Raw genomic sequence first — 24,557 nt, forward strand, 5'->3', positions numbered from 1 at the left:
TCTGTGGTCCAGGGTGGAGATCTTGGCACCGCAAGGAGTGCCTGTTCTTCCTATGACCCCCATCCTGCTGGGGCCTGGAAGGAATTCTGGCAGCCCTGGGGATTTCTCTTGTGCCACTCAAGCAAGGAGGAGGTACTTGGTCTGTCTGTGCCTCCTGGCACTGCCTTTTTTCATGCTGTATACAGAAACGACGCTCAGGACGGCAGGTGAAGAGGAGGAAGTACAACGAGGACCTGGATTTCAAGGTTGTGGATGATGACGGCGAGACAATTGCCGTGCTGGGAGCTGGGCGAACCTCCGCGCTCTCAGCCTCTACTCTGGCATGGCAGGCAGAGGTAGTGCTGGGGGTGGGACTGGGGGTGTGGAGGATCTGCCTCATGCAGGGTATTCCAAAATGTCAGGGGCTTGAGGCAGTGGTGGGTCCCATCTTAAGGATGGGGTGAGAGAGTGCCTGTCTGGGAGGGTTCAGGCTGGCTTTTTAGGAACTGTGATATGGACAAGAGTCATGCTGGTCCAACTGTCCCCTCCTGCTTGGAGACTAAGGCCTCTGGAATGTGTCACACAGCTAGACGTGTCCTACCCACTGCCCATGCCTACCTTTGGCTTTGGTCTCTGTAGGTCCTGTCCACGATTACCCTATTATTTTGTTCCTGCCAGCTGAGGGCTTTATAGGTACCTTGTCGTTTTCTGCCTGAATTGCTGTTCTCCATCAATGCCTCAGAGTGTAGTGATGCCAGACTGACCCTTGCCAGTTGAGCTGATCTGCTGGGCAGCATGGCAGGGATCTGGGCAGCATGGCAGGACCACCCAGTGCCAACCAAAATTGCAGTTTGGGCCTTGCTGTCCACTGTGGCCTCTGCCCACTGCTTCAGTGCTGGCTGCTCCTTCCTGTGACTGTGTGTTGGATCCTGCAACTCTTTCCATCTCTCTTGTCACTGACAAAGCTTTCAGATATTAATAATGGTCACTGGTTGTTTTCATGGTTTTCTGTTACCCTCTCTAGTCCCCTCTTCCCAAGGTTTTGATGGGTATTAGCTCTGTTGATAAGCCCTGACGATCCATGCCTGGCCTGAGGCTGCCACACCCCTACAGGACATGCTGCCAGTGCTGCTTCAGCTCTGCCTGTGGCTGTGTCCCAGCTGGGCTCCTGGCAGTCATCTCTCCAAGTGAGATTTTCAAATCAGCAGGTGTGACCTGCCTTTGATATGTGTCCATGCTTCCACCCGGTTCTCCTCTCAGTCCTAAACTTCCTCTTCAGTTTGTCCTGTTCCAGATGGGTCATTAAAGCTGATGTCCAAAGCAGCTAGGCTGGGTGGTTGCTCTGAGGCCTGGCCAGCCTTCCCAGCTGAGCCTGCCTGTGGCTGCTCCCAGGATCAGTACTGACAGGCAGGGCAGGATGTGAGTGCTGCAACCTCAGGGCTGTTCTCTCTGTGGCCTGGACTTGCATCTTTCCCCCTGCATTGTGGACACGGTCCTAAACAGCTCTTTGGGCAGTGCAAGGCTCCTCCAGCAGCCTTCAGATAGCCAGCAGTGAGCCACAGACCAGTGGAAGCCTGTGTAAGGGCTGTGGAGCTCCCAGCGCCAGGGCACTGGACTGCTGTGATGGCCATGTTCACACAAACCCTCTGTGGGAGAGTCAAGCAGAGCCCAGCAGTGCCAGGGTAGATGCCTGGGGATAGGGGAACAGGCACTGCATGGTGACTGTGGCAGGAGCGCTTCTGCATGCTCCCTTGAGCTGTCTTAACCCAGTTTAGGGCATAGTTCCCCAAAAAGGGCAGAAATCTTGCTCTGGGCCTCAAGAGGCTCTGGGGCCTCTGGGCAGCCAAGGAGCCCAAGCAGACCTGTTGTTCCCTGCTCATTTTGTTGTGCTGCTGGGTCCAACATCCTGCCCTGCAGTCAAAGACGGTACCAAGGCAGCAGTCACCTCTGGGCTTGGGTTGGAAGGGTTGCTGTGGCCCTGGGCATGGTCTTGGCTTTCCCAGACACTTTCAGATCAGTCATGTGGGGTGCCCTGTCTTCCCCAGCCTGCCCCATGCCATTCTTTTAGAGACTTTCTAGTCTGCAAAGTGACAGCTCAGGGCTGCTTTGCCTTGGTCCTTACTCTGCCTCTGTCAGAAGGGAATGAACAGAGTCCTTCTGCTTTCTGCTCTGCACTTTGCTCCTCCTGCTGCACTATTTTCCAGCCAAAGCAGAACTGATATTTCTAATGCTCAAGCAGGCTCCATGTTTTTGGTGTCCATCATCTCCCCTCCATCTTCTCTGTGGGTCTTCTCTGTAGCATAGCCAGGCAGAAGCGTGGCTCTGTTGTCCCTTGGCATTTGGTGGGGCTGATCCTGGCACAGCTGCAGCCAGGAGAGCCTCCACCTCCCCAGAGCTGACAGCGGGACAGCATTAGGGCCACCTACAGCAAAGGCTGTGCTCAGCAAGAGGAGCTGTGCTGTGAGCTCCTGGGTACCAGCAGAGGGTCCTGTGGCCATGGGCAGATGACAGTGTGTGGGTGACATGTGGCAGGGCCTGACAGACATGCTGCCTGTTCTTCTGAGGCCCTTGGGGCCATACCGCATTGTGGGGCTGTATAACTGCCAAGGCATGACCAGAACGTGGCATGGAGAGCGCTCTGGAGCAGGAATGTGCACATTTTGGCATAATTCCTTCCTTGAATCCATGGGCAGAAGTGCCCAAGCTCCCTCCTCTTTTCTGGGAGGCTTTCCACCCTCTCTGGCTGTCGTGGTGTAGCTGGAAGGACCTGCAGAGCAAACCTGACAATGCTGTGGCCTGGCTGGCCTGAAGAGGACAGGCAGAGGGTGAGTGTAGCTGGGCTGGCAGCATCTACACCCTCACACCCAGCAGGGGCTCCCCAAGCATAGCTCTCCCAGCTCCCAGTGCTGACTCTGTCTGCCCGGCTGGAGGACTGGGAGAGGAGCAAGCAGCCGTTCAGTGCTGGGAGAGTGCCAGGGGCATGTGATGAACCAGAAAAACAGAGCTCTCTTTTCCTGTCCCCAGGAGCCTCCTGAGGATGATGCCAATATAATTGAGAAGATCCTTGCCTCCAGGATGGTGCAGAAAGAGGTGAGTGGCAAAGATGTCAGTGGGGCTGGAAGTCCCTGATCAGAGGACGGATGGGACCTGGCTGCCCTGTGCAGCAGGGACATGAGACGTAGTAGCAGTTGGTGCTCTTGCTTCTGTGGTGGAGTGCTGGGGTGTGACCAGATTGTCACCTTTCTGAGCTGTGGATCAATGTGGTGCCTCTCCTGTCCTGGGCACCAAAAAGCCTCTGGAAAGGAGTCAGGCCTGGGCTGATGCCCAGAAGGTGTTAGAGTCCCCCATGCTCACGGATGGTCTCATGTCGTGTTCCCCAGGGCTGCTGCATCTTTGGAGCAGCAGCACAATGAGTGCCTGGCTGTCCTCACCATCCCTGGGGCTCAGTCCATGGAGCTTGTGGCCAGGCAGGGGATGGCTGAGCATGCCCCTCCAGCTTCTGCACAGCCTCTGACTGTCACTGACTCTTCTTCCCTTGGTTTCAGGCTCATCCTGGAGGCCTAGCATTTGAGACAGAGGAGTTCTACGTCAAGTACAGGAACTTGTACGTGCAGTGTTGTACTTGTGGTGCTTTTTCTGTGGGCCCTGTGCATGGAAGAGCGAGGACTGTGCACTCCCATCTCCATCCCACCCCTAGCTGCAGCCCCAGCATCCCTGTTTTCCTGCCCCTGTTGATGCCTTGAGAGGCTACCTAGAAGAGAGGCTGGACAGTATTAAAGGAATAAAGTAGGGATTTATTAAAAGGCCTTCAAAGGATACATCTTGGGCAGTACAAGACCCCGGCTGAGGGTACACCCAGGATGGACAACGGGTCATGAGTTTTCACACTTTTATAAGTTTTGGTCCATTTATATATTTGGGTTAATTGTCCAGTTACAGCTTCAGGTTATGAAGTCCCATCCTCCCAGCTTGCTCTCCTCAATTCGCTGTTTATACTTTTTGGGCCCAAAGCTGCAATGGTGTCGTTGTTTCTCAGGCTGGAGAAGGATTGTTTTGTCGATTTAAACTGTGAAAAAACTTACTAACACTTTATATGAAGTTCAGAGTTATATACTAATGCAGTACAAAATCTGCAATAAAAAAAACATTAAATAAAATATTGGAAAATATTAAAGCTAAAATTTAAGGCATCACTGTCCTCCTGAGCCAAGCTGTGAAGTTGCTGCAGCTTCAGTGCTTGGTCTTGGCCGGTCCTGGGGCATGGCTTTCCCCAGTTTGGGGTGGCATAGGCGTAGGCATAGACATGGGCTGGGCATTCTCTGGATTGCTGGGAGATCCATGCTGCTCTGTGTGGTGGATGGTTTGGGACCAAAGGCCTCTTTGTCACATGTTGTTGATTTTTTTCCCCCTGCAGCTCTTACCTCCACTGTAAATGGGCAACGCTGGAGGAGCTGGAGAAGGACCCCAGGATCTCACAGAAGATAAAGCGCTTCCGGAACAAGCAGGCTCAGATGAAACATATTTTTACTGAGGTGAGAGTGTAGCACAGTAGCAATGGTGCCTGACTCTGAGCAGGCCAGCAGCTGCCCCTGATGCCTTGCTGCCCAGACCAGTCCATCTCCAGGCCAAAAGCACCAGGGCTGGAGCTGAGGGTCCGTGATTGTGCCCTGGACACCTCTAGTGTCACTGGTGGAATTATGAGCAGTATGGAAGAATGGAATTATTGCTGGGCACTGCCAGCTCTGGAGGAGTTCCTTGATGTGAGGAGGGCAGTATATAGGGCTGGAGGTGCTTCTGTGGTGGAGCAGAGATGCTGTGGGAGAGAGGGAGCTGTAAGTATCTGGGCTTAGGGCAGCTCCTGCCTGCTCTTCTCTATAAGCAGATTAATCTTGCTTAGTATGAAAGGTGTTCTATAATTTATCCTGCTGCTCCAGAGATAGTTGTTGGATCTCCTCAAACTGCCCCTTTCAAGTGTAAATCAGGCCAGTAGGCTATGAAAATTTCTTCTTTGTAGCTGGAAAGCTGGGGGTGTGTGTCAAATTTCTCACTCACAAGTCTGTTTGGGGTCTTTCTCAGGATGCAAAAAAAAAGCATGTGTTGGAACACTCTGTACCACCAACAGTTCAGCAAGTAGCACATGCTCTTTTCCTATAACTAACTGGGGCTTGGGAAGTTGTGAGTGTAGAAGTCTGATTTTTCTCCTTCCCAAGCCCTAGGTCATGTCTCTCCAAGGACTAGGCCAGGTGGGGCAAGAGGGAGGCAGAGACAAAGATGAAAGTGTCACCCCTTGCAGCCATGGGGTTCATTGGGTGCTGTGCACTGTGGCTGTCGCAGCTCTGGATGCTGCACATCATCTGGAGTAGACAACTTAGGACTCGCACCTTTGGGCCAGATAGGCTGGAGAGGACATTCCTGCCTCCCAGCAAGGGCAGCATGGAGCATGTGACTGCTCTAAAGAAAGAGCTTTGCCTTCTGCCAGCTTCCTGCATCCTCCCTGCCCAGAGACAGATGTCTGTACCTGTGTCCAGGGCACTTGGTGTGTTGCACACAGCTAGCAGTATCCTGGGGAGAGATTCCCCGCAGCTGTTTACTTGTGCCCATCTGTTTAACTCTGGAATCACCTTGAACTTACCTCCTGTTTTATTGTTTGCCATCACAGCCTGATGAGGATTTGTTCAACCCTGACTACGTGGAGGTAGATAGAATTCTGGAGGTGGCTCACACAAAGGACCCTGACACTGGGGAGGTGAGAGACTGCATCTCTTGCTTGCCCCATGGAGGGAGGGAGGGAGACGTGACAGGAGGCCCGGCCTTATGGTGTACATTGTGGGTCATCTCTGAGCACCCTGAGCCTTCCCAGCCTTCCCTTGCACAGGCTTCCCTGTCTCCAAGGGCCTTTGGCACAGGGTGAGTGGAGGGCTGCTGACCCTCCCTGCCTCTGAGCTTGTTTATTTCTATGCTGCAGGAGGTGACTCACTACTTGGTGAAGTGGTGCTCACTGCCCTATGAGGAGAGCACCTGGGAGCTGGAGGAGGATGTTGACCCAGGGAAGATTAAAGAGTTTGAAGCTCTCCAAATCCCTCCAGAAATCAAGCACATGGTAACGTACCCTGAGGTAACGTACCCGGCTGGCAGCTCTCTGCCCTGGACGCAGGGACTGGCTGTGTCTTGCCACAGTCCAGCAGTGTTGACCTTGTCCCTGTGCTGCAGTGCAAGCCCTGTATCTTCCCCTCTGGAGGTTGGAGGGTGGGTTCCAGAGACCAAACCCTTGCTATGACTCAGCTGTCAGTGACTGCTTTGAAATGTTGTCCCTGATGTGCAGCCCCAGCAGTGTGACTTGGCCTCACTGGGCAGTAGCATCTCCCATGGACCTGCTCCCTCTATCCCCTCCTAGGAGCGCCCAGCATCCGAATCCTGGCAGAAGCTGGAGAAGTCCCGGGAGTACAAGAACAGCAACCAGCTGCGGGAGTATCAGCTGGAGGGAATGAACTGGCTGCTCTTTAACTGGTATAACAGGTGAGGAGGGGCTGGAGCCCAGTGCTGCCATGAGCAGTCCTGTTGGCAGCAGGCCATGTGTGTGCTGTCATGGGAACAGCGAAGCTGGGGAGCAGAGCGGACAAACAGGGGCCTGACAGAGCAGCCACTGACTCCTTCAAGTGCTGGAGCTGGCAGGCAGCTGCCAGAAACAGTGTATTTGCTTTAGCTTTGCAACTGAATCTTTAGGAATGTTTCTCCCTGGTATATGCTGATGAGTCTTGGAGATAATAGGGCTTAGCTATGGTTCTAAGATACACCTGTTTTTTTGGTATTGGCCAGGCTATTGGTGGCTCACTGTGTGGCAGGCAGGTGGGAATATGCATGTTCTTGCCTGCAGCAGGCCATCAGAAAACCAGCATCTTTCATACTGATTTTGAATCCATGACCTTACAAGAAGTTGGGTGGCTTACCCAGACACATTTGGGCCGCTATACCAAAGTCCCCACATGCTGCATGCTGGAGGGTCAGAGAAGTGTGGGCAGAGGTGATCTGCCTGACATCCCATCAAAGAGTTGGTGACAGAGTGGTTTCTGCCCCCAAGAGCCACACTGACCTGACCCTGTCCATCTCTGCAGGAAGAACTGCATCCTGGCTGATGAGATGGGGTTGGGGAAGACAATCCAGTCAATCACTTTCCTCTCAGAGATATTCCTGATGGGCATCCATGGCCCCTTCCTCATCATTGCACCTCTCTCCACCATCACGAACTGGGAGAGGGAGTTCCGCACCTGGACAGAGATGAACGCCATCGTGTACCATGGCAGCCAGATCAGCCGGCAGATGATCCAGCAGTATGAGATGGTGTACAGGGACACACAGGTGACTGACTGATGCACACAGCCCTCTCAGGGTGCGGCCCTGGCTTCCTTTACTTGGGAAGCACTGAGCTGCCTGTGGAACTTGTTCATTTGGGGAAGGAAAGGTGATCTTTGCAGCCCCATTTGCTGGCATGGGCTCAGGTTGCACTGTGTGTGAGTGAACAGGCACGACACATGCACAACGGGGAGGGTGCAGCATAGCCCTGGTTCTTGTCCAGGCCTATGTGTCTGCCCTGGGCAGTGTCTGGTTTGGAGATATACAGCCTGTAGCCATCAAGGAGGCTTGCAGAACCCTGCTCAATGCTTGAGAGAGATTATTCTGGGGAAATTCCAGCTCAGAGTCAGATGCTTACACTGTGAGACAGGAGGTCTGACAGTGTGCTGCCACCCCGCAGACCTCAGACTCTGGTTTCTGTTTCCCTAGGGTAACCCTCTCCCTGGGATCTTCAAGTTCCAGGTGGTTATCACCACCTTTGAGATGATCCTTGCTGACTGTCCGGAGCTGAAAAAGATCCAGTGGCGCTGTGTGGTCATTGACGAGGCACATCGTCTAAAGAACAGGAACTGCAAACTCCTGGAGGGGCTGAAGCTCATGGCCCTGGTGAGCATGTCTTGCCTGGGTTCACAGGGTGTGCTGGAGATGGCCATGCTGAGCAGTCAGATGCCACTGCCAGCAGCTTAGGCCCTGTGCCAGGCTGGAGGAAAACCATCCAGGGGGCCCCTTGATGGACAGGGCATTGCTGCCCTGCAGCCCTCACACACTTCTTTTTGCCAAAGTGGAATATTACCTCCCCCTGTGCCTTGTCACCTGGGGGTGCTCACTGCCAGAGCCCTGCCCAGCCTTGCAGCACAGTGTAAGCTGCTGCAGCACATGGGGACAGTTGCTGACCAGTCCTGCGCAATACCTTGTGCCCTACACTGGGCAGGGATGTGGTGTTCGAGCTGGTTTCTTACTGCTGTGCAAACATGTTACTCCATGCCAAGGGTGGGTTAACAAAGGGATCAGTGAGCTTCTCTGGGAAATTATTTGGATGTCCAGCTCTTTTCCAGCTGGACCTGGAACCAAGGGCCAGCAGGCCTTTTGGATCTTTCAGCTGTACTCAGCTTCCATCACACTCGTAGCTGGGCCAGGGCTCTGAAAATAATTTGTCTTGTGATTCCCAGAAGTTCCAAAAGACCCTGATGTTTCCCCTGACTTTGTATCTTGTGTAGGGCTCTACTGCATTGTGAACTTGGGTCAAAGCAGGATTGCTACTGGTCCCTCTTCTAAACCATCACCTTCCTTTGTACAAGTCTTATGGGAGTCTCCCATCTTAAAATTGTCCTTCTTTCCTAGCAGGCCACTCCTGAGGACATTTCCTGCACTAGACTGGGCAGGAGGATTAGCCTGAGTAGTGAGCCGAAGGCTCTGACAGTGTTCAGACAGAAGAGCTGGTGCACCCAGGACCAGTACCTGGTGGTGCCCATGTTGTCAGGCATGGGAGGGAGAGCATTCTCCTTGAGGGATCATCTGATCCTCACACACACAGGTCTTGTGGGTTGTTTGGACCTCATCTCTTTTTACTACACATGTGCCTACATGGTGAACCCCTTAAGAAAAGCTCCCCCTTGTTCCAAGTGCACAGACATACCCTAATTTTGGAGCACCCTGCTGAGACTGTCCCTAGCAGCAGGCCAGTGCTGCCCCTCGGTGTCCCATGGCTCTAGATGGTGTTCCCTCTTGCTCTGAGCCCTGAAGACAAGCATCCTGCCCCCAGCTGCATAGAAGCTTGGGCTCTGTCAGCATCCCTGTCCAGCACCAGCACAGCCCTACCTGACGCTCTTGTGCCAGGGCAGGGCTGAGGCCTGGCAGCAGTGTGAGATCTTGAGTTTGGCTGTTGCTGCACAGAGCTGGACTGGAACATGTGCATGGGAGCGTCCTGGGGGCCACAAGACAGTGTTGTGTGGCAGTGACTCGGTCAGGGCTGTCACCATGGCCAGGGAAGCCTCTCGGTGTGCATGTGGTCCCAGGCCACCCAGAGTGCTTCTTAGGCTGGAAGACGAGAATCATTGTGCTCTTGGGACACCTTCAACCTCAGCTAATGGGGTTGAGCCCTCAACCTGTTTTCTGTGTGTTCCCAGGAGCACAAGGTGCTGCTAACAGGTACCCCCCTGCAGAACTCGGTAGAGGAGCTCTTCAGCCTCCTAAATTTTCTGGAGCCACAGCAGTTCCCCTCAGAGACAGCCTTTCTGGAAGAGTTCGGAGACCTGAAGACAGAGGAGCAGGTACTTGGAGCAATGATACCAGTGACTTAGCACAGGCCACTGGGACACCTGGTGAGCAAACCAGACTCAGACATGTGCTTCGTGGAAGTGGATAGGACTCCTCATAACAGAAGCAAAGTTGTGACAGAGCCCCAACGCTGCTCTGGGGAGAGGAGACCTGCCCCTACCAAGGCAGTGCTCTGCTCCCAACTCACTCCCTGCTGCCCTTGCATGCCTGAGTAGAACAGCTTGTCTGCCTCTCCCTCCTGGTCTGTCCCTGAGACCAAAAAGAGTGCAAGGGGAATGGGGAGGTCAGTAAGTCCATGTGTCAATCAGCCTTTTTGGGTTCCCCTGGAGAGCCTTCCTTCAAAGCTCTCCTTGAGTGTGGGTCATGGGAAGCTGCTTAGTTGCCCAGGCTGCCCCACTGCCTTTTGAATGAGGGAATTGTACAAAAATTGTCATTCTGTGGAAGCAGGCACAGGCACATGAAGCAACCACCATCTCAGCTACCATCCAAACTCTCAGCTTTCCTCCTGCATCAGACACCTAAGGCTGCTGGCAGCAGAGGCCTGTGGAGTTCATAGCCTGGGACTGGTTCATGCCTGCCCCAAGGACCCCAGCCCCTGAAGTTGCCCTGGCTGGCTGCTGAGAAGCTGCTCTAGTCACCTGTAGTGGGTTTGCAGTGTGGGGAAGCTCCAATCAGCAGACCCCTCTGCTGGTCTATGTGCTGCTGTGCAGGGAGGGCAGTGAGTGTCTGCACTTGCTCTGCAGGTGAAGAAGCTGCAGTCCATCCTGAAGCCCATGATGCTGCGACGGCTGAAGGATGATGTAGAGAAGAATCTGGCACCCAAGCAGGAGACCATCATTGAGGTGGAGCTGACCAATATCCAGAAGAAATACTACCGGGCCATCCTGGAGAAGAATTTCTCCTTCCTCTCCAAGGGTGCCAACCAGCACAATATGCCCAACCTCATCAATACCATGATGGAGCTGCGCAAGTGCTGCAATCACCCATACCTCATCAATGGTGAGGGCTGTGCACAGGGGGGTGTGGGGGGACACACAGGTATCGCTGCAACATTTACTGTTCACTCCCAACAGAACCTGCCCAGCTAGGGAGCCAGTTCAGGCCTTGTACTATCTGCTGATGGTGTGGCAGTGCTCTGTCCTGTTGCCTTCCCAGGCAGACCAGCTCCCTCCAAGGGCTGCTTGCTGATGGGCACCTTAGGGTCTCCTGAGGCTCACTGTGTTTGGGGGTGTTCCAACATAGGACCAACGTCCCAGCCTAACTTGTTCTGCCAAGAGAAATTTAGTCCCAGGAGCGGAAGGTTTGCAGGAGGTCTCTAGTCAGCCTCCCTAGCTCAGATTGCCTGAGTTCTGTTGCTCATGCGGTCCTTTGCTGCTGCCCTGGGCAGCTGCACTGCCAGTCTTGCCAAGAACTCACATCTCTTTTCACCTGGCAGGGGCAGAGGAGAAGATCCTGGAAGACTTCCGTAAAACACACTGCCCAGAGGCACCAGACTTCCAGCTGCAGGCGATGATCCAGGCAGCTGGGAAGCTGGTGCTCATTGACAAGCTGCTTCCTAAGCTGATTGCTGGTGGGCACAAGGTGCTCATCTTCTCACAGATGGTGCGCTGCCTTGACATCCTGGAGGACTATCTCATCCAGAGACGGTTAGTACAAGCTCCAGCATTCACCACGGCTCCTCCACAGTACCTCCATGCGCTGCACATAGAGTGGCAACAGCACAGGGTGGGGATTTCACCATTCTGTGCCCACATACTGATGGATCTGAGTTGCCATGTACTACTGATGGGTGCAGAGACCCCAGAGCTAAGCACCTCAGACCTTTCATTCTGTGTGGTCTAGAGCTAGTCCTCAGAGTGAACAGGTAGAAGTAGATCCTTCCCTTGGTCCTGGTTCCCATGAGCCCCATATTCATGCAGCATGCATGGGGTTGTGATGATTTTGTTTAAGGGGCACAACTTTTGGGAACAGCCACAGTGCACACAGGCTGATGGGGCCTGGGCCTCCACCTGGGCACACACAGGTCCTGCCAGAAAGATCTGGCTGGTGTGCCCACAAAGCCTGGGGGAAGGAACAAAAAGGGATTTGAAGGCCACAGTCTCTTCAGGCACTGCTGTGATTCTGCTCTAACCTCTCCCCGTCTTGAGCAGGTACACCTATGAGCGCATTGACGGGCGGGTGCGCGGCAACCTGCGCCAGGCTGCCATCGACCGCTTCTGCAAACCCGACTCGGATCGCTTTGTCTTTCTCCTGTGCACGCGGGCAGGCGGGCTGGGCATCAACCTGACCGCTGCTGACACCTGTATCATCTTCGACTCCGACTGGAACCCACAGAATGATCTGCAGGTGATGGGCTGGGCACGGCCAGGCTGTCAGGAGGTCCTGAGGCACAGCTTCTATCACTTGTGCCAGGCAGGGAGAACAGGGCAGCAGCACCAGCTGTACTGGGCACGAGGTGTCAGAACAGCTGGCAGGAATGTTGGCAGCAGGAGAAAGGACATGGTAGGCATCACAGTTTGGCTCTGAAAACACAGATGTGCCACAGAGCAGGCAGCACTGTGTCCATACCTGTTTTTGGAGTGGATGCAGTGTTGTGTGCCACATCTGCAGAGAGCCAAGGCTCCAGCCTGAGCCCTGTGTCCTTACCTGAGGGTGCTGGGATCTCTCATTACTGCTCCACAGCTGTGCAGGCTGTGCCAGAGCCCTGCCAGGTCAGCCACAGGCAGGGAATGAGGGTGCTGTGGTGGATGGGAGGTGACTGTGGGTTAGGTGGTTGAGTGTAGATGCTGATGCAGAGTACCACAAGTCACACAGTCCTCATACAGCTCAGCTCCCTGCACTGACACTGTGCCCTCTGCACGGACAGGCTCAAGCTCGCTGCCACCGTATCGGGCAAAGCAAGGCCGTGAAGGTCTATCGCCTCATCACCAGGAACTCCTATGAGCGGGAGATGTTCGACAAGGCCAGCCTGAAGCTGGGCCTGGATAAAGCTGTGCTGCAGGACATCAACCGCAAGGGCAGCACCAATGGGGTAGGTTGGCTGCTGGAGTCGGGCTGGGTGGGAGCCTCTGCAGGAGATCTCTCTTCCTCCCCCTGCAAGTCACTGCCAGGTCAGAGCAGGGACTGGGCAGGCTTTGAGGAGGGAGAGCCCAGTCCCACACACTCGCACTGCTGCTCTTTGGGCTGCCAGACTGTTCCTGCACTGCCATGTGGATAGGGGACATGTGATGCTGTGTTTGGAGTGGCGTTTCCTGACAGTCCCTCAGAAAGAGTTTTGAAGTGACTTCTTTGCTTTGGCACCAGCAAGTCTGGGTTGGCTTAGAGCCCTTTCTCCTGGAGCAGAGGGAGGAGCCTTCTCCTGTTGTGCAGTGGGTTGCTGGCCAGGTTGGTGATGCCCCTGTGCTTTGAGCAGGTTCAGCAGCTCTCCAAGATGGAGGTGGAGGACCTGCTGCGGAAGGGTGCCTATGGCGCACTCATGGATGAGGAGGATGAGGGGTCAAAGTTCTGTGAGGAAGACATTGATCAGATCCTCCAGCGCAGGACACAGACCATCACAATCCAGTCTGAAGGAAAGGGCTCCACATTCGCAAAGGTATACTGTGCTCCAGTGGGAGGGAAGGGGGATTTTCCTTGGGGGTGGAGGAAGGGGAACATGCAGGGCAGTAGTGGTCAGCCAGCCTCCTACCTGTGTGTGGACACCTGTCCAACCTCCTACTTGTGTATGGAGACGTGTCCACGTGGAGGCCAAGCTCTGCTGTCTCAGTGTGCCAAGTGAGACCTTGGCTATGCTGGGGCTGGTGTGGTCTCCTGTCTCTCTGGTGGTCAGCAGAGCATTGAGGAGTAGCCACCAGCCTGGCAGGTGATAGAAGGCTGCCTAGGAAGGTTCAGCCATGAGGTCTGGCTCTCCATAGGGACACTAGGATAATGGCAGGACCCAGCTGCTGGGCTGCAGGGTGCCTAAAGCCAGGTGCTGCTGTGCCATGTGGAAGCTGAGTGCTGTGGGGCCTGACAAAACCCCCAGACAGAGCCTGAGGAGCCAGCTCTGTGCTGTGCTCTGGCTGGTGCCTGCTGGGGCCACTAAGGGCTCTCTTCTTGCACAACCCAGCCTCCATTTAACAGTGGGTCAGGCATGACTGCAGAACAGAGGGTTTCAGCTCCCTTAGGCAAACAAAGAGCCCTCTGGCACATAGCAGCTTAGGGTGTAACATCTCACAACAGCAAGACTGTGCATTCAGACTGGCATGTGGGGGATCTCTGTATGGTTCTCTGTATGGGGATCTCTGAATGGTGGGTTGCACCCTGTTCACTCCTCTTCTTTCTCTCCTAGGCCAGCTTTGTAGCATCAGGAAACAGAACTGACATTTCCTTAGATGACCCCAACTTCTGGCAAAAGTGGGCCAAGATAGCAGAGCTTGATACAGATGCCAAGAATGAAAAGGTAGGATGCAGTTTGTGCCCTACAGCTGATCTGGCACCCTGTGGCCTGGTGTCCAAGCATGCTTCCTCTAAGCTCCTGAAGAGGTTTCTGTTTGGCATCAAGAATTACTGCAAGGGAAGACTGACCCACAAATGCTGGTTAAAGCCCTGATTTATTTAGCCACATATTGGTCTGTCTCCCTGATCTTTTGGGGTACTCCGTCTGTACTCCTAGCTACTCCCAACAATCTCACCCTCTGCTTGAGAGCATTGTCCAAATGCTTCTTGAGCTCTGGCAGCCTTGGAGCTGTGCCCATTCCCTGGGGAGCCTGTTGAGTGCTCAACCACCTTCTGGGAGAAGAACCTTTTCCTGATGCAGCTCCAGTTATTCCCATGAGTTCTGTCCCTGGTCACAGAGCGCAGCGATTCGAGCTGCCCCTCTGCTCTCTTTCCTGAGGGCTGACTGGTACCTCTGTCTGTCAGGAGGTAGGAGACAGATGGAGTCCCAACGCTCTGCTGGCCCTGCTGAGGTGATGGGCTCGGCTGCAGCTCAGATCTCTCTTCTCACCTCCTCCACCAGGCACCGGCTGCTGCCACTGGCTCCAGTGCGGCCCCAGGGCTGCCATAATTCCAACTAAAGCAGCAATGCTGTACGAGATGGTTTTAGACAGCAGCAGGAGAGAGGTCCTGCAACTCTGCAGAGCTCACTGCTCAAGCTGGAGCAATGAGAGAGAGAGAGAGTGTGTGTGTGTGTGTGTGTGTGTGTGTGTGTGTGTGTGTGTGTGTGTGTGTGTCCCGTGTGCCTGAAATCCAGGCAGATTTGCATTACATTAATTCATTCAGCAGGACAGTGTAAGGATAGGGGAGCAGGTCCATGCTATTTAATTTCATATTGCTCCCTCCTGCACTTTCTTGGAAGCCACTTTTCCTGTTCCAGCCCACCTGTCCCCCTGACACAGAGATTACACTGCCTTCAGCGCAGCACTTGGCACAAGCAATGCAGAGAGGGCCATGAGTGGCTCAGAGCTGAGTCAGCTGCTGGCAGTCAGCAGTTTGGACACAGAGGGGCTGTTTTTCAGCCTGTCATCAGGCAGGCTGAATTTTGTGCTGGTCAGGAGTTGTCACTTGTGCAGACAGAACTGCACACAGGTAATTTGAAGCAGGTATCCTAGTGGGAAGGTGATGGTCAGCCACTGGACTGGCAAGCCCGGAGCCGGAGGCTGAGCTGAGCCCAGGACCTGTCTGCTCTGTCCATCACAGGAGAGCCTGGTCATTGACAGACCCCGGGTGCGGAAGCAAACGAAACATTACAACTCCTTCGAAGAGGACGAGCTGATGGAGTTCTCTGAGCTGGACAGTGACTCGGATGAGCGACCCACACGCTCGCGGCGCTTGAACGAGAAGACGCGGCGGTACCTGCGGGCTGAGTGCTTCCGTGTGGAGAAGAATCTGCTCATATTTGGGTGAGTTTCACCCCTGTGAGAGCACAGCCACAGCCTCCAGCTGCCCCAGTGCCCACATGCACTCACTGGCTGCACCAGCCACTTACTGTGTTGTCTCCTTCCAGCAGTGACCTCACTGGTAGGACCTGGGCTCTAAGTGAATGTTTGGGATGGAAGAAGAATTAGCAGGACAAAGCTGGCAGTTGGCACTTCCAGAGTCTGCTCCTGCCTCTTTCCTGTTCAATCCTGCAAACCTCTCTCCCTCTCTCCTCCTGTAATGTGTGGGCAAAACATCCCTGTCTGGGGGATCTGGCAGGGCTGTGTCCTCACAGGAGCTCCTGGAAAGAGGTGCCAGCAAGGTCTAACTGCACAGGAGTGTTTACTCTGTGTTCCTGCTGTTTCAGCTGGGGACGCTGGAAAGATATCCTGACCCATGGGCGGTTCAAGTGGCACCTGAATGAGAAGGACATGGAGATGATTTGTCGGGCCTTGCTGGTGTATTGCGTCAAGCACTACAAGGGGGATGACAAGATCAAGAGTTTTATCTGGGATCTCATCACACCGACAAAGGATGGCCAGAATCAGGCTCTGCAGAATCACTCAGGTATTGCGTGTTCTCTCTGCCATTGTATCTGTACCTGTTGCCCTGTGCCAGCCTGTGGGACTGTGGCTGCAGAATTCAAAGCAGAGCTGATGGAAACAGTCTGCAAGTGTTTGTGCTTCAGTACTGCAATTTCAGTGCTGAGAAAGGGGCTTCCCTGGAGCTGACCTCCATACTGACTCTCAGAGGCAGCAGCAGGGGCTGGCTGAGTGAGGGAGGCTGTTCTCTGGCTTTCAGTGCAGAAGAGCCTTGTAGTGGGAGCAGAAGTGCTGCTAAGCCTTCTCTGGTCTGTGAAAACTGTCGTTCTCCTGTACAGGGAGATGCTGGGCAGTGAGCTCATGAGCACCAGTGACTGTATGAACATGTTGAGTTTGATAGGGATGAGGGTGCTGATTCCTCTCAGGGCATGGGCATGCCTCAGGCTGCTCCTCAGGGCCTCAGCAGGTGCAGCATGGACATGGTACAGGACCCTGCCTCTGCCTCTGGGCAACATGGACAGCTGGGGGTGCAGCTGAGCATCCATCTCACAGCAAAGCTGTGGGTTTGATCCCCATGTGGGCCATTCACTTAAGAGCTGGACTCAATGATCCATATGGGTCCCTTTCAACTCAGAATATTCTGTGATTTTGTGATTTCCCTTTTTTTTCTCCTTTTGTTTCCCCTCATCATTGTGTTTGTCCCAGACGTACTGGTCTGCAGTCCCTGCCCTGATGGGTGGAGGTGCAGTGTTGGTTTGTCCTGAGACTTACGCAATGCATAAGTGCTCCCCAGTTGATGTTGCCTTCTCTTACTCTGTGTAGCAGCACCCTTGTCCTAGGCCTGCTTGTGCTCTCTCTACTCAGAGGCAGTATGTCTGAGGTTCACGTGTCACATGTCAGATCACAGATCTGTTGGCTAGAGGTGTCTGTATTCTGTAGTGTAGGAGCTCCCAGTGTATCCTTAGCTACAGACAGGTCACCCAGAGGCTTCCCAGCCCTGCTCTCCCTCTGGCTCTAGCTCTGCCTCAGTGATGGACACTGCAGATTGGCCTCCCTACCTGCAGCACAGTGGCTGCTCTCTGTAGGCTTCCCTGGGCCTGGGGCAGCCATAGAGCCCACCCTGTGAATGAGGCAGCCACAGGGCCTTTGTCTTCATCTGTGAACACAGAGTGGCTGCTGGCTCCTTGCATCTGGCCTTGTGGCCTGGGACATGTGGTCACTGCCTGCTATGCCAGAGGGCTCTGGCTGACCTTGCAGCACAATGCCTGCATCCTGTGGCTCTCAGGACAGGAGAGTGGGGCTCAGAGTCTGAGCCCAGCAGCCATGTACTGCTTGTACTTGTTCTGTACTTGTGATCTGTGGCACAAGGTGAGTAATGAGGGGGCTGGAACTCTCCAGACTGCTTTTGACATCATGGAGCTGGGCTGAAACCTGGGACTTCTGTTCCCAGATGGTGGAGCACAGGGAAGGCTGTTCTGGAGTGGTGATGCTGCTGAGTGCCAAGTGCATCATAACTGGTGCTTAAAATCCAACATCATCATTTCCTTCTGCTTGGAAGTGTCCAACTAGCTTTTGCCGTGTGTCCAAGGATGGTCCAAGTCCAAAGATGTGGCTTTTGTTATCTGCCATAAGTTATTCCAGTCACCTCCTGCAATGGGAGCCATTTTGGCATTGCTGCTTCCTGCTCTTGCCACACAGTCCTGCCCTGAGAGCAGCTGGGAGTGGGCTTGAGAGTCCTGTGGGAAGCAGAACAAGAGTCAGAAGCAAATAAACTGCTATGAGTCAACTTGATTTAGATAATGCCAAGTAACAAACAAGTCACGGTTTCAGCAGATGGTCAGGATTGCCCTAGGGCAAGAGCATTGACTGTTGACCAGCAAAGTGACCAGGAGCTTCTCCACCAACTCTTTGGAATGGCTTTTCCCACCTGTTTAACCTCCATGTTGTCTGGGCCAGAGGAGCAACGACATCTCAGCCTGACGTTAGAAGATGGAGAAGAGCAGAAGAAGCAGAGCACCGAGAACAGAGCAGTGCTCCTTCCTCAGTCAGGAAGGCCTTCAGCAGTAACTTGTGTCTGCAGAGAGCTGACCAGGCAAGTTGTGCCCCATCCGTGATGTGCAGAAAGGAACAACAACCTTAAGCCCTTGCCAGGGCATCCTGGAGCTCTTCTCAGTCCGACATCCATGTGATCACAGGGGGTGAGCACAGCACCCAGACAGTCCAACTCAGAGCTCTGCTCTGATCTAGCACCATCCTGCCTTTCATCCTGGAACAAGCCAAGCTGCTGAGGAAGCAGCGTTTGCGCAGAGTTCATCAGGCCAGTTTGGTGCTGGGGACAAGAGGCCTGGTGCCTATGCAGGCCTCCAGCAGCCAGCTGGGCCACAGGCCTTGTCCTGTCTTGAAGCTGCAGAGTTTATGCAGGAATTGAGGACATAGTGACGCTTTCTTTTCTTCACTGGTATCACAAGACCAGACAGATGGAATGAGACTGCCCAGGCATCCTTTCCCCATCATGTTTGCAGCTCCTACCTCAAGAGCAGCTGCCCAGGGAGGCAGCTTATCCCTCTCTGGAGATTCCATAGAACAGTGACCCCACCAGGACTTGTTTCCATGTTCTGCTGTGAACTCACGCCTTATTTCAAGGTTGAATTGTGTTTAATTTTCATCTCCAGCCACTGGATCTCATTTTATCTTTGTCAAACGTATGGGACTGTGTTCCGTTTCCAATGAGTACCTTAGCACCCTTGCAGTGATCCAATTCCCCCCAGCCCTGCTCCAGACACACGGTGCAAGAAACAGCCCATACAGATCAGATCAGCAGGTCTGCTGCTCTTTGATCATTTGGGAGCTTCTTGTTTAAACTCTTCTCCAAATAACTGTCTTACTCTTGACCCAAATAACTGTCCCCATAGAGTGACCTTTAGAGGTGTCTGTAGTATCTAAGATAAGTGTTCAAGGGCTATGCCCAGGACCAAGGTCCCTTCCAGGCTCCATCCCTTCTGTGTGATATTTTTACACATCGAGGGGCCATATTATCATTTGGTCTCAGCATTGCACTGAGAACACACAGCAGTTCAATTTCTGTGGTGATTCCCAAGTTTTTCACAGAGATGGACTCTCCCATACTCTTCATTTGCCCCATGCACTTCCTGTCCTTGGCTCTCCAGGCTGCAGCTGGGAGCTCTGCCTGGGCTCTTCCAGCTCCTAGCTCTGCTGCCCCACCTGGCCTCCAGCACCAGAGGTGCCTGGGGGCACTGCGTGGCCATGCCTGTGGTGCTCACTGGCTGCCACTCACTGTTACAGGCTTGTCAGCACCGGTGCCCAGAGGCAGGAAGGGGAAGAAGACGAAGAACCAGATGCTGCTTCCTGAGATAAAGAATGCAGACTGGCTTGCCACCTGCAACCCCGAGGTGGTGCTCCATGATGACAGCTACAAGAAGCACCTCAAACAACACTGCAATAAGTGAGTCATAGAATCATGGAGTGGTTTGGGTTGGAAAGAGCCTTAAGGAACATCTTATACATTACTCTGGCCAAGGGCAGAAATACCGTACCTGATTCCAGGTTGCTCCAAGCACTGTTCAGCCTGTCCTTAAACAGGCATGGGGCAGCCATGGCTTCTCTGGCAACCTGTGCCAGGGCCTCACCACCTTCGGAGTGAAGAATTTCTTCCTAACATCTAATCTAAGTCTCTCCTCTTTTAGTTTAAAACCCCTTTTAGCTTAATTCCCTCTTGCAGGAGCCCACATTGGCTCATGGAAACAGTGGGCTGAGGGCCTTTAGTGTTGGGAAGGTGGGAGGGAGCTGTGAAGGGCTCACAACCCACAAAGGATCACCATGTTCCCACTGCTGGACCACCCTTATTCCCGTCCAGCTCATGGAAGGCATGTCCTGAACAACAACCCTCTGGCCAGTGGGTCACAGGGCTGAGCAGCGTGGCATGTCACTGCCCACCCTGCTTTATGGAAGCGGGAAAACATGGTGTTGAGCAGGTTTCGCTGGCTTTTCTGACCTCTCTGCCCCCTGGGACAGGGTTCTGCTGCGGGTGCGAATGCTCTACTACCTGAAGGCTGAAGTACTGGGGGAGGCTGCGGATAAAGCCTTTGAGGGCACCCCTGCCAGGTAGGGACCTAATGGTGAACCCCTGCAAGGCTTCTTGGCCTTGAGAGCTGCCACAGGTATCTGATCCAGCCACATCTGGGCTCTCTGCAGCTCCAGACGAATCAGACCCCAGGTCTTCCTCAGGCAAAACTTCACCCTCAGGCAGCCAACCTGCCCGTGCAGAGACTGCAGCCAGAGCAGCCCTGCTGAGGCAACTCTGAGTCTGTAGCACCAGCCTGGGGGTGGTGGGGACTTACAGGGACACCCTGCAGGAAAATGATTCTGTGTGCTGCTTGACAAATGGGCCTTTATCCAAAGTGGGAGTCCACAGAGACTGCTCCCAGTCTCAGGGCCAGGCCTCAGAGCAGAGCATGCCCCATCGCTGTGGCCTGCAGTCCCTCCCAGCAATGGGAACAGCGAGACCCACAGGCTCTATAATGGCACTGAGCCTGCAGTCTGCCAGCTCTTGGCCTTTCTGCAAAGACTAAGCTCTCGGTGCTTCTCAGAGAAGCATGGTATGCTGAGCTTAAAAGCTTAATTTCCCCAAGAAGGGGCTGCTGCCTTCCTCAGCACCATTCCATCAGCAGCAATGTATGTGGGGAGACGCTGTTCTTTTGTGCTTGGTAGGTGTGAAGTGTTTTACCCCTAGAGATTCTGTTCGGGTCAGACGGGATCTTCAGTCCTCTGAAGAGGACTTGGGGAGGGTGGAGAGAGGCTGGAGGCACCCACTGCCCTGTAGAAGGAGGAGCAGGAGGGCAGCAGGTTGTGATGGAACCAAAGATCCAGCTCTTTGACCCCAGGAAGAGGTGTACCCATGTCATGATGGGGCCCCAGGCCAGTGTTCATTAGCTGTCCCCAAACCAGCGAGCGACGACTCCTGCCTCCCCCTGTCTCTTCTGAGCAGTGCTCAGTGCCCCTCAGTGTCTGCTGAGGGTGGGAGAGGGGTGTTCATACCGTGTCTGCCACAGGGAGCTGGATGTGCTGCTGCCAGACATTGACTATGTGGAGATCCCAGTGGACTGGTGGAATGCCGAAGCCGATAAATCCCTGCTCATCGGTGTCTTCAAGCACGGTGTGTACCCAGCTGTCTGGTGGGTGCTGGTGTGTGGGGGAATGAGGACCTCTGGTGCTGGATGGAATGTCGTGTCAGTGCAAGAGACAGAGCAATGGCCACACTCCACAGCCACACAGGGCCAGGACAGCTCTCCCCATGTGCCAGCAGCATCTTTGGGTGGGGAACAGGCACCCCATGGTGCCCAGGGTGGCCATGCCAGATCTCGTGGTAGACTCTGGTTTGCCAGGAGCAGTGTGCAGCTGCTGTGTGAGGGCAAGGAGAAAAGCACAGGTCTTTTCTTGGCCTCGTCATGGAGTCCCGGTGCAGCTTCCAGGAGTCGCAAAGGCTGTTTGCCCCAGCTGCACCCTGTGTGGTGTCCGTGCTGCTGCTGGGTGTGATGGGAAGGCTGACCTTTGCCTTTGCCTGCTGCCCAGGGGCTGCAGAGCAATTAGCAGCTTTTGGGAAAGTGTTGTGAATTTCTCAAAGTGAGAATTACTCTCTCGGTAGCACAGAGGGAGTGAGAGTCAGGTGGGGAGTCCGGTGGGGAGCTCAGTCAGGAGTCCCAGGAGTAGGAGGCTTTTGTGAACCAGGCTCAGGCCTTGCTCTGTGCTGTCTGTCTGTCCTGGGTGTGGCAGGTTACGAGCGGTACAACGCCATGCGGGCAGACCCAGCGCTGTGTTTCCTGGAGAAGGTGGGCATGCCAGATGAGAAGCTGCTCTCTGCCGAGCAGGGCATCAGCGATGGGGCACAGGATGCTACCGAAAGGTGGGCAAGGGATGGAGCCAAGCTTTCAGAGCAACCTGGCTCTCTCCTGGGGCAGTGCGGTGGAGGGAGGGAGCATCTTGATGCTGAGAACTGGCACAGCCACAGGGGACTGCCACTACCAGGGACTGTTAATTCTCTCACTTAGGGGCATCATGGAGAAAGAAGAGAACAGTGGAGAAAAGCTGGAGGGGCTGTCAAAACAGGAGGTGAGTGGAATTCATAGTGTTAGATACATATCTGATGCTGCCCAGCCTGCCCTGCAATGTAGGCTTGGCTCCATAAGCTCTGCTGTGTGGCAGTAGGGAGCTAGCATGGCTGGTCTGCCTTGTCTGTGTCCCATCATGTGTGCGTTGCTTCTGCTCCGTGGAGCACAGCTTCTGCTGTGCTTCTCTGTGTTACCTGTGGGCATGGGCAGCATCTTCTTCATGAGGAGCTGAGGGGTATTGAGGGCTGGGGATGCCCAGGAATGCTGGTTCTCAGTCTTGGTTGGCTTCAGGAGCCACATGGGGCCCTGGAAGAGGAGTCAGGGATATCCCAAAAGAAATGGCTTTGGGGGAGAGGAAGATCAGGGAATGAGGCAGCACAGGAGAGTGCAAGTGTTGTTTGAACAGTGGAGGCAGTCACACTGCAACTGTCCTGAGCAGTGCCACTACGTCCTCTGTCACTGTGATGACCTTTCCCTCCAGGCCCAAAACGGCCTCTCTGAGCTGTCGCCTCTGCTCCTGTGTGCTGAGCACAGCCAGCATCTGCAGCCCAAGGGCACTGGGCACACTACCCTGGCCGTCCCACCCTGCACCCTGCCAAGGATGGGTAGGCTGTGGGTGCAGGGTGTTCTGTATGGGGTTGAGCCCTCTCTAATCATTTCCTTTTGCAGGACATCGTGGCTGCTGGGGTGGGTGAAGCCAGTGAGAAGCGGGACGAGCCAGCGGCAGGTGAGGCCATGTCTCCTGCAGTGTGGTCCATGGCTTCCCAGGATTTGATGTGGCACAGCTGAGCCTGAGTGCTACTCCAGACATTGGTGGGAGGAACACATTGGTGGGCTGGAGGGACATGCTGCTCTGTGTTAGTGGGTGAGACAGCTCAACTTGGGCAGGGGGCCTCATACACAGACTCACAGGTGACCTATGGATAGGCCCTGTGGCAGGGCAGACAGGGTTCTGAGTGATTCCAGCCAAAGCTACCCAGGATAACTGGAAGCCATTAGTCTGATCTCCTCCATACAGTTGCCTACATGAGATAAGCACGTGAGGTCTCTGTAGTGGCCAGTGTTGGCACATGCCGTGGGGTGGCTGGCCCCACTGCTGAGCAGGGAGCTGCAGTCTTCTCCCATGCATGGCCTGGCCTGGAGCCATCATCCCTACCCTGATCTCAGGCTCTGGACTCTCTCTCTGAAGGAAGCTAAGACATGGTGAGGCTGTGAGCCAGCAGGCCCAGGGATGGTCACATGGCCCCTACTGATGACTGTGATCGCTCATGCTCCCCATGGAAGGCAGAAGGTGGGAGGAAGCTCTTTGAGCTTGCCAGAGGATGTGGGAACCTGTGGTTTTGTGTGTGTGCTAAATATTAATGTCCTTGCTGATGTTTGAAGCCCAGGATGGCTCTGACTCAGACAGATCCTGCTGGCCTGTCTCCTCTGCTCTCACGGCCAGACTGCGGCGACTTGTCACTGTCTACCAGCGCTGCAACCGCAAGGAGCTGCCTCCCCGCACCGAGATGCTGGTGCCCGGTAACCATGGCTACTGGCTGCAGGATGAGATGTTCCGCAGAGCCTCTGAGATGGACTTGATGAACAAAGAAATGCAGAAAAGGTAATGCAGCAGAGGAGCCTTTACAAAGCTGATTTAGCCCACTTGGATTGCTTGACCCCCAGAACTGACCCAGGTAAATGTCAGCAGAGCTGTCTGTGCTGCCAGCTGTAGGGCATGGAGGCACATGGGTCCTTGCTGGGCAGGGAACATGCTCTGAGCCATGGGAGCCTTGCTGCTCCAGCAGCCAGCCCAGCTGGGAAGCAGCCTCCACTGCAAACTGGAGTGTGTGGGTAGCGAGTGGTGACACTGAAAGGACATGAGGGGACAGCTTTTCAAGGTCAAGTCAGCCTCAGCAGAGGAGAGTTGTGTCCCTGAGACACACTGTGGATGAGGGTGACAGATGAGCACTGTCACAGTCTGTGACAGTGCCCTTCCAACCTTTGTAGCTCTCACATCACTGGCTTTGCCTCCTGCTCGTGGACTCTGGAGCACAGTGGTGACATACCCTGGTTGCACTGTGCTCCTATTTCATTTGTGTCCCAGGAAGTGGGAGGGGGTTGGGACTGTCCAGCACCCTGAGTGGCTCTCTGCAGCCATTGGGAGGGTGTGCACAGGGTGATGCTGCTGCTGTTGCTGCCAGTATCCCATGCCACCCTGGGATTGGGACTCTCTGTGGTCACCAGCCCTCAATGGCTTTGCCTTCTGTGAACCTGTCCCTGCAGCAGGACCCCATGTGACCACATGGCATGTGTGCTGCCTTGTGCTCTGTTCTTAGCCTCCTTGTGTAGAAGCTGCTCCAGCCACCTTCCCTTTCCTCTTTTTCTGGACTTCTTCTAGTTGTACCAT

The 24,557-nt window shown here is 54.4% G+C and overlaps 1 protein-coding gene across 20 annotated transcripts in view; it reads left to right on the forward strand.

The window, feature by feature from the left end:
- The window catches only part of CHD6 (chromodomain helicase DNA binding protein 6), a 99,014-nt gene that overhangs the window by 58,717 nt on the left and 15,740 nt on the right, over positions 1-24,557 (forward strand). For 14 of the 20 annotated variants that reach the window (XM_030288628.4, XM_041720268.2, XM_072917124.1 and 11 more), the window contains 25 exons: positions 186-335; positions 3,004-3,069; positions 3,525-3,583; positions 4,394-4,511; positions 5,639-5,725; positions 5,945-6,094; positions 6,374-6,495; positions 7,092-7,335; positions 7,759-7,935; positions 9,456-9,599; positions 10,350-10,605; positions 11,042-11,252; positions 11,757-11,952; positions 12,473-12,637; positions 13,019-13,198; positions 13,934-14,044; positions 15,283-15,485; positions 15,869-16,071; positions 19,347-19,506; positions 20,076-20,165; positions 21,113-21,216; positions 21,834-21,963; positions 22,109-22,169; positions 22,838-22,895; positions 23,552-23,771. In XM_030288628.4, coding sequence (XP_030144488.4) covers positions 186-335; positions 3,004-3,069; positions 3,525-3,583; positions 4,394-4,511; positions 5,639-5,725; positions 5,945-6,094; positions 6,374-6,495; positions 7,092-7,335; positions 7,759-7,935; positions 9,456-9,599; positions 10,350-10,605; positions 11,042-11,252; positions 11,757-11,952; positions 12,473-12,637; positions 13,019-13,198; positions 13,934-14,044; positions 15,283-15,485; positions 15,869-16,071; positions 19,347-19,506; positions 20,076-20,165; positions 21,113-21,216; positions 21,834-21,963; positions 22,109-22,169; positions 22,838-22,895; positions 23,552-23,771 — 3,665 coding nt within the window. Of the gene's footprint in view, positions 1-185; positions 336-371; positions 2,805-3,003; positions 3,070-3,524; positions 3,584-4,393; positions 4,512-5,638; positions 5,726-5,944; positions 6,095-6,373; positions 6,496-7,091; positions 7,336-7,758; positions 7,936-9,455; positions 9,600-10,349; positions 10,606-11,041; positions 11,253-11,756; positions 11,953-12,472; positions 12,638-13,018; positions 13,199-13,933; positions 14,045-15,282; positions 15,486-15,868; positions 16,072-19,346; positions 19,507-20,075; positions 20,166-21,112; positions 21,217-21,833; positions 21,964-22,108; positions 22,170-22,837; positions 22,896-23,551; positions 23,772-24,557 lie in introns of those variants that run through there. The other 6 variants (XM_012570154.5, XM_072917127.1, XM_072917118.1 and 3 more) reach the window with 4 other exon arrangements.

This window comes from Taeniopygia guttata, chromosome 20 (assembly GCF_048771995.1).
Source record: "Taeniopygia guttata chromosome 20, bTaeGut7.mat, whole genome shotgun sequence".
In the NCBI taxonomy this organism is placed as follows: Eukaryota; Metazoa; Chordata; class Aves; order Passeriformes; family Estrildidae; genus Taeniopygia; species Taeniopygia guttata.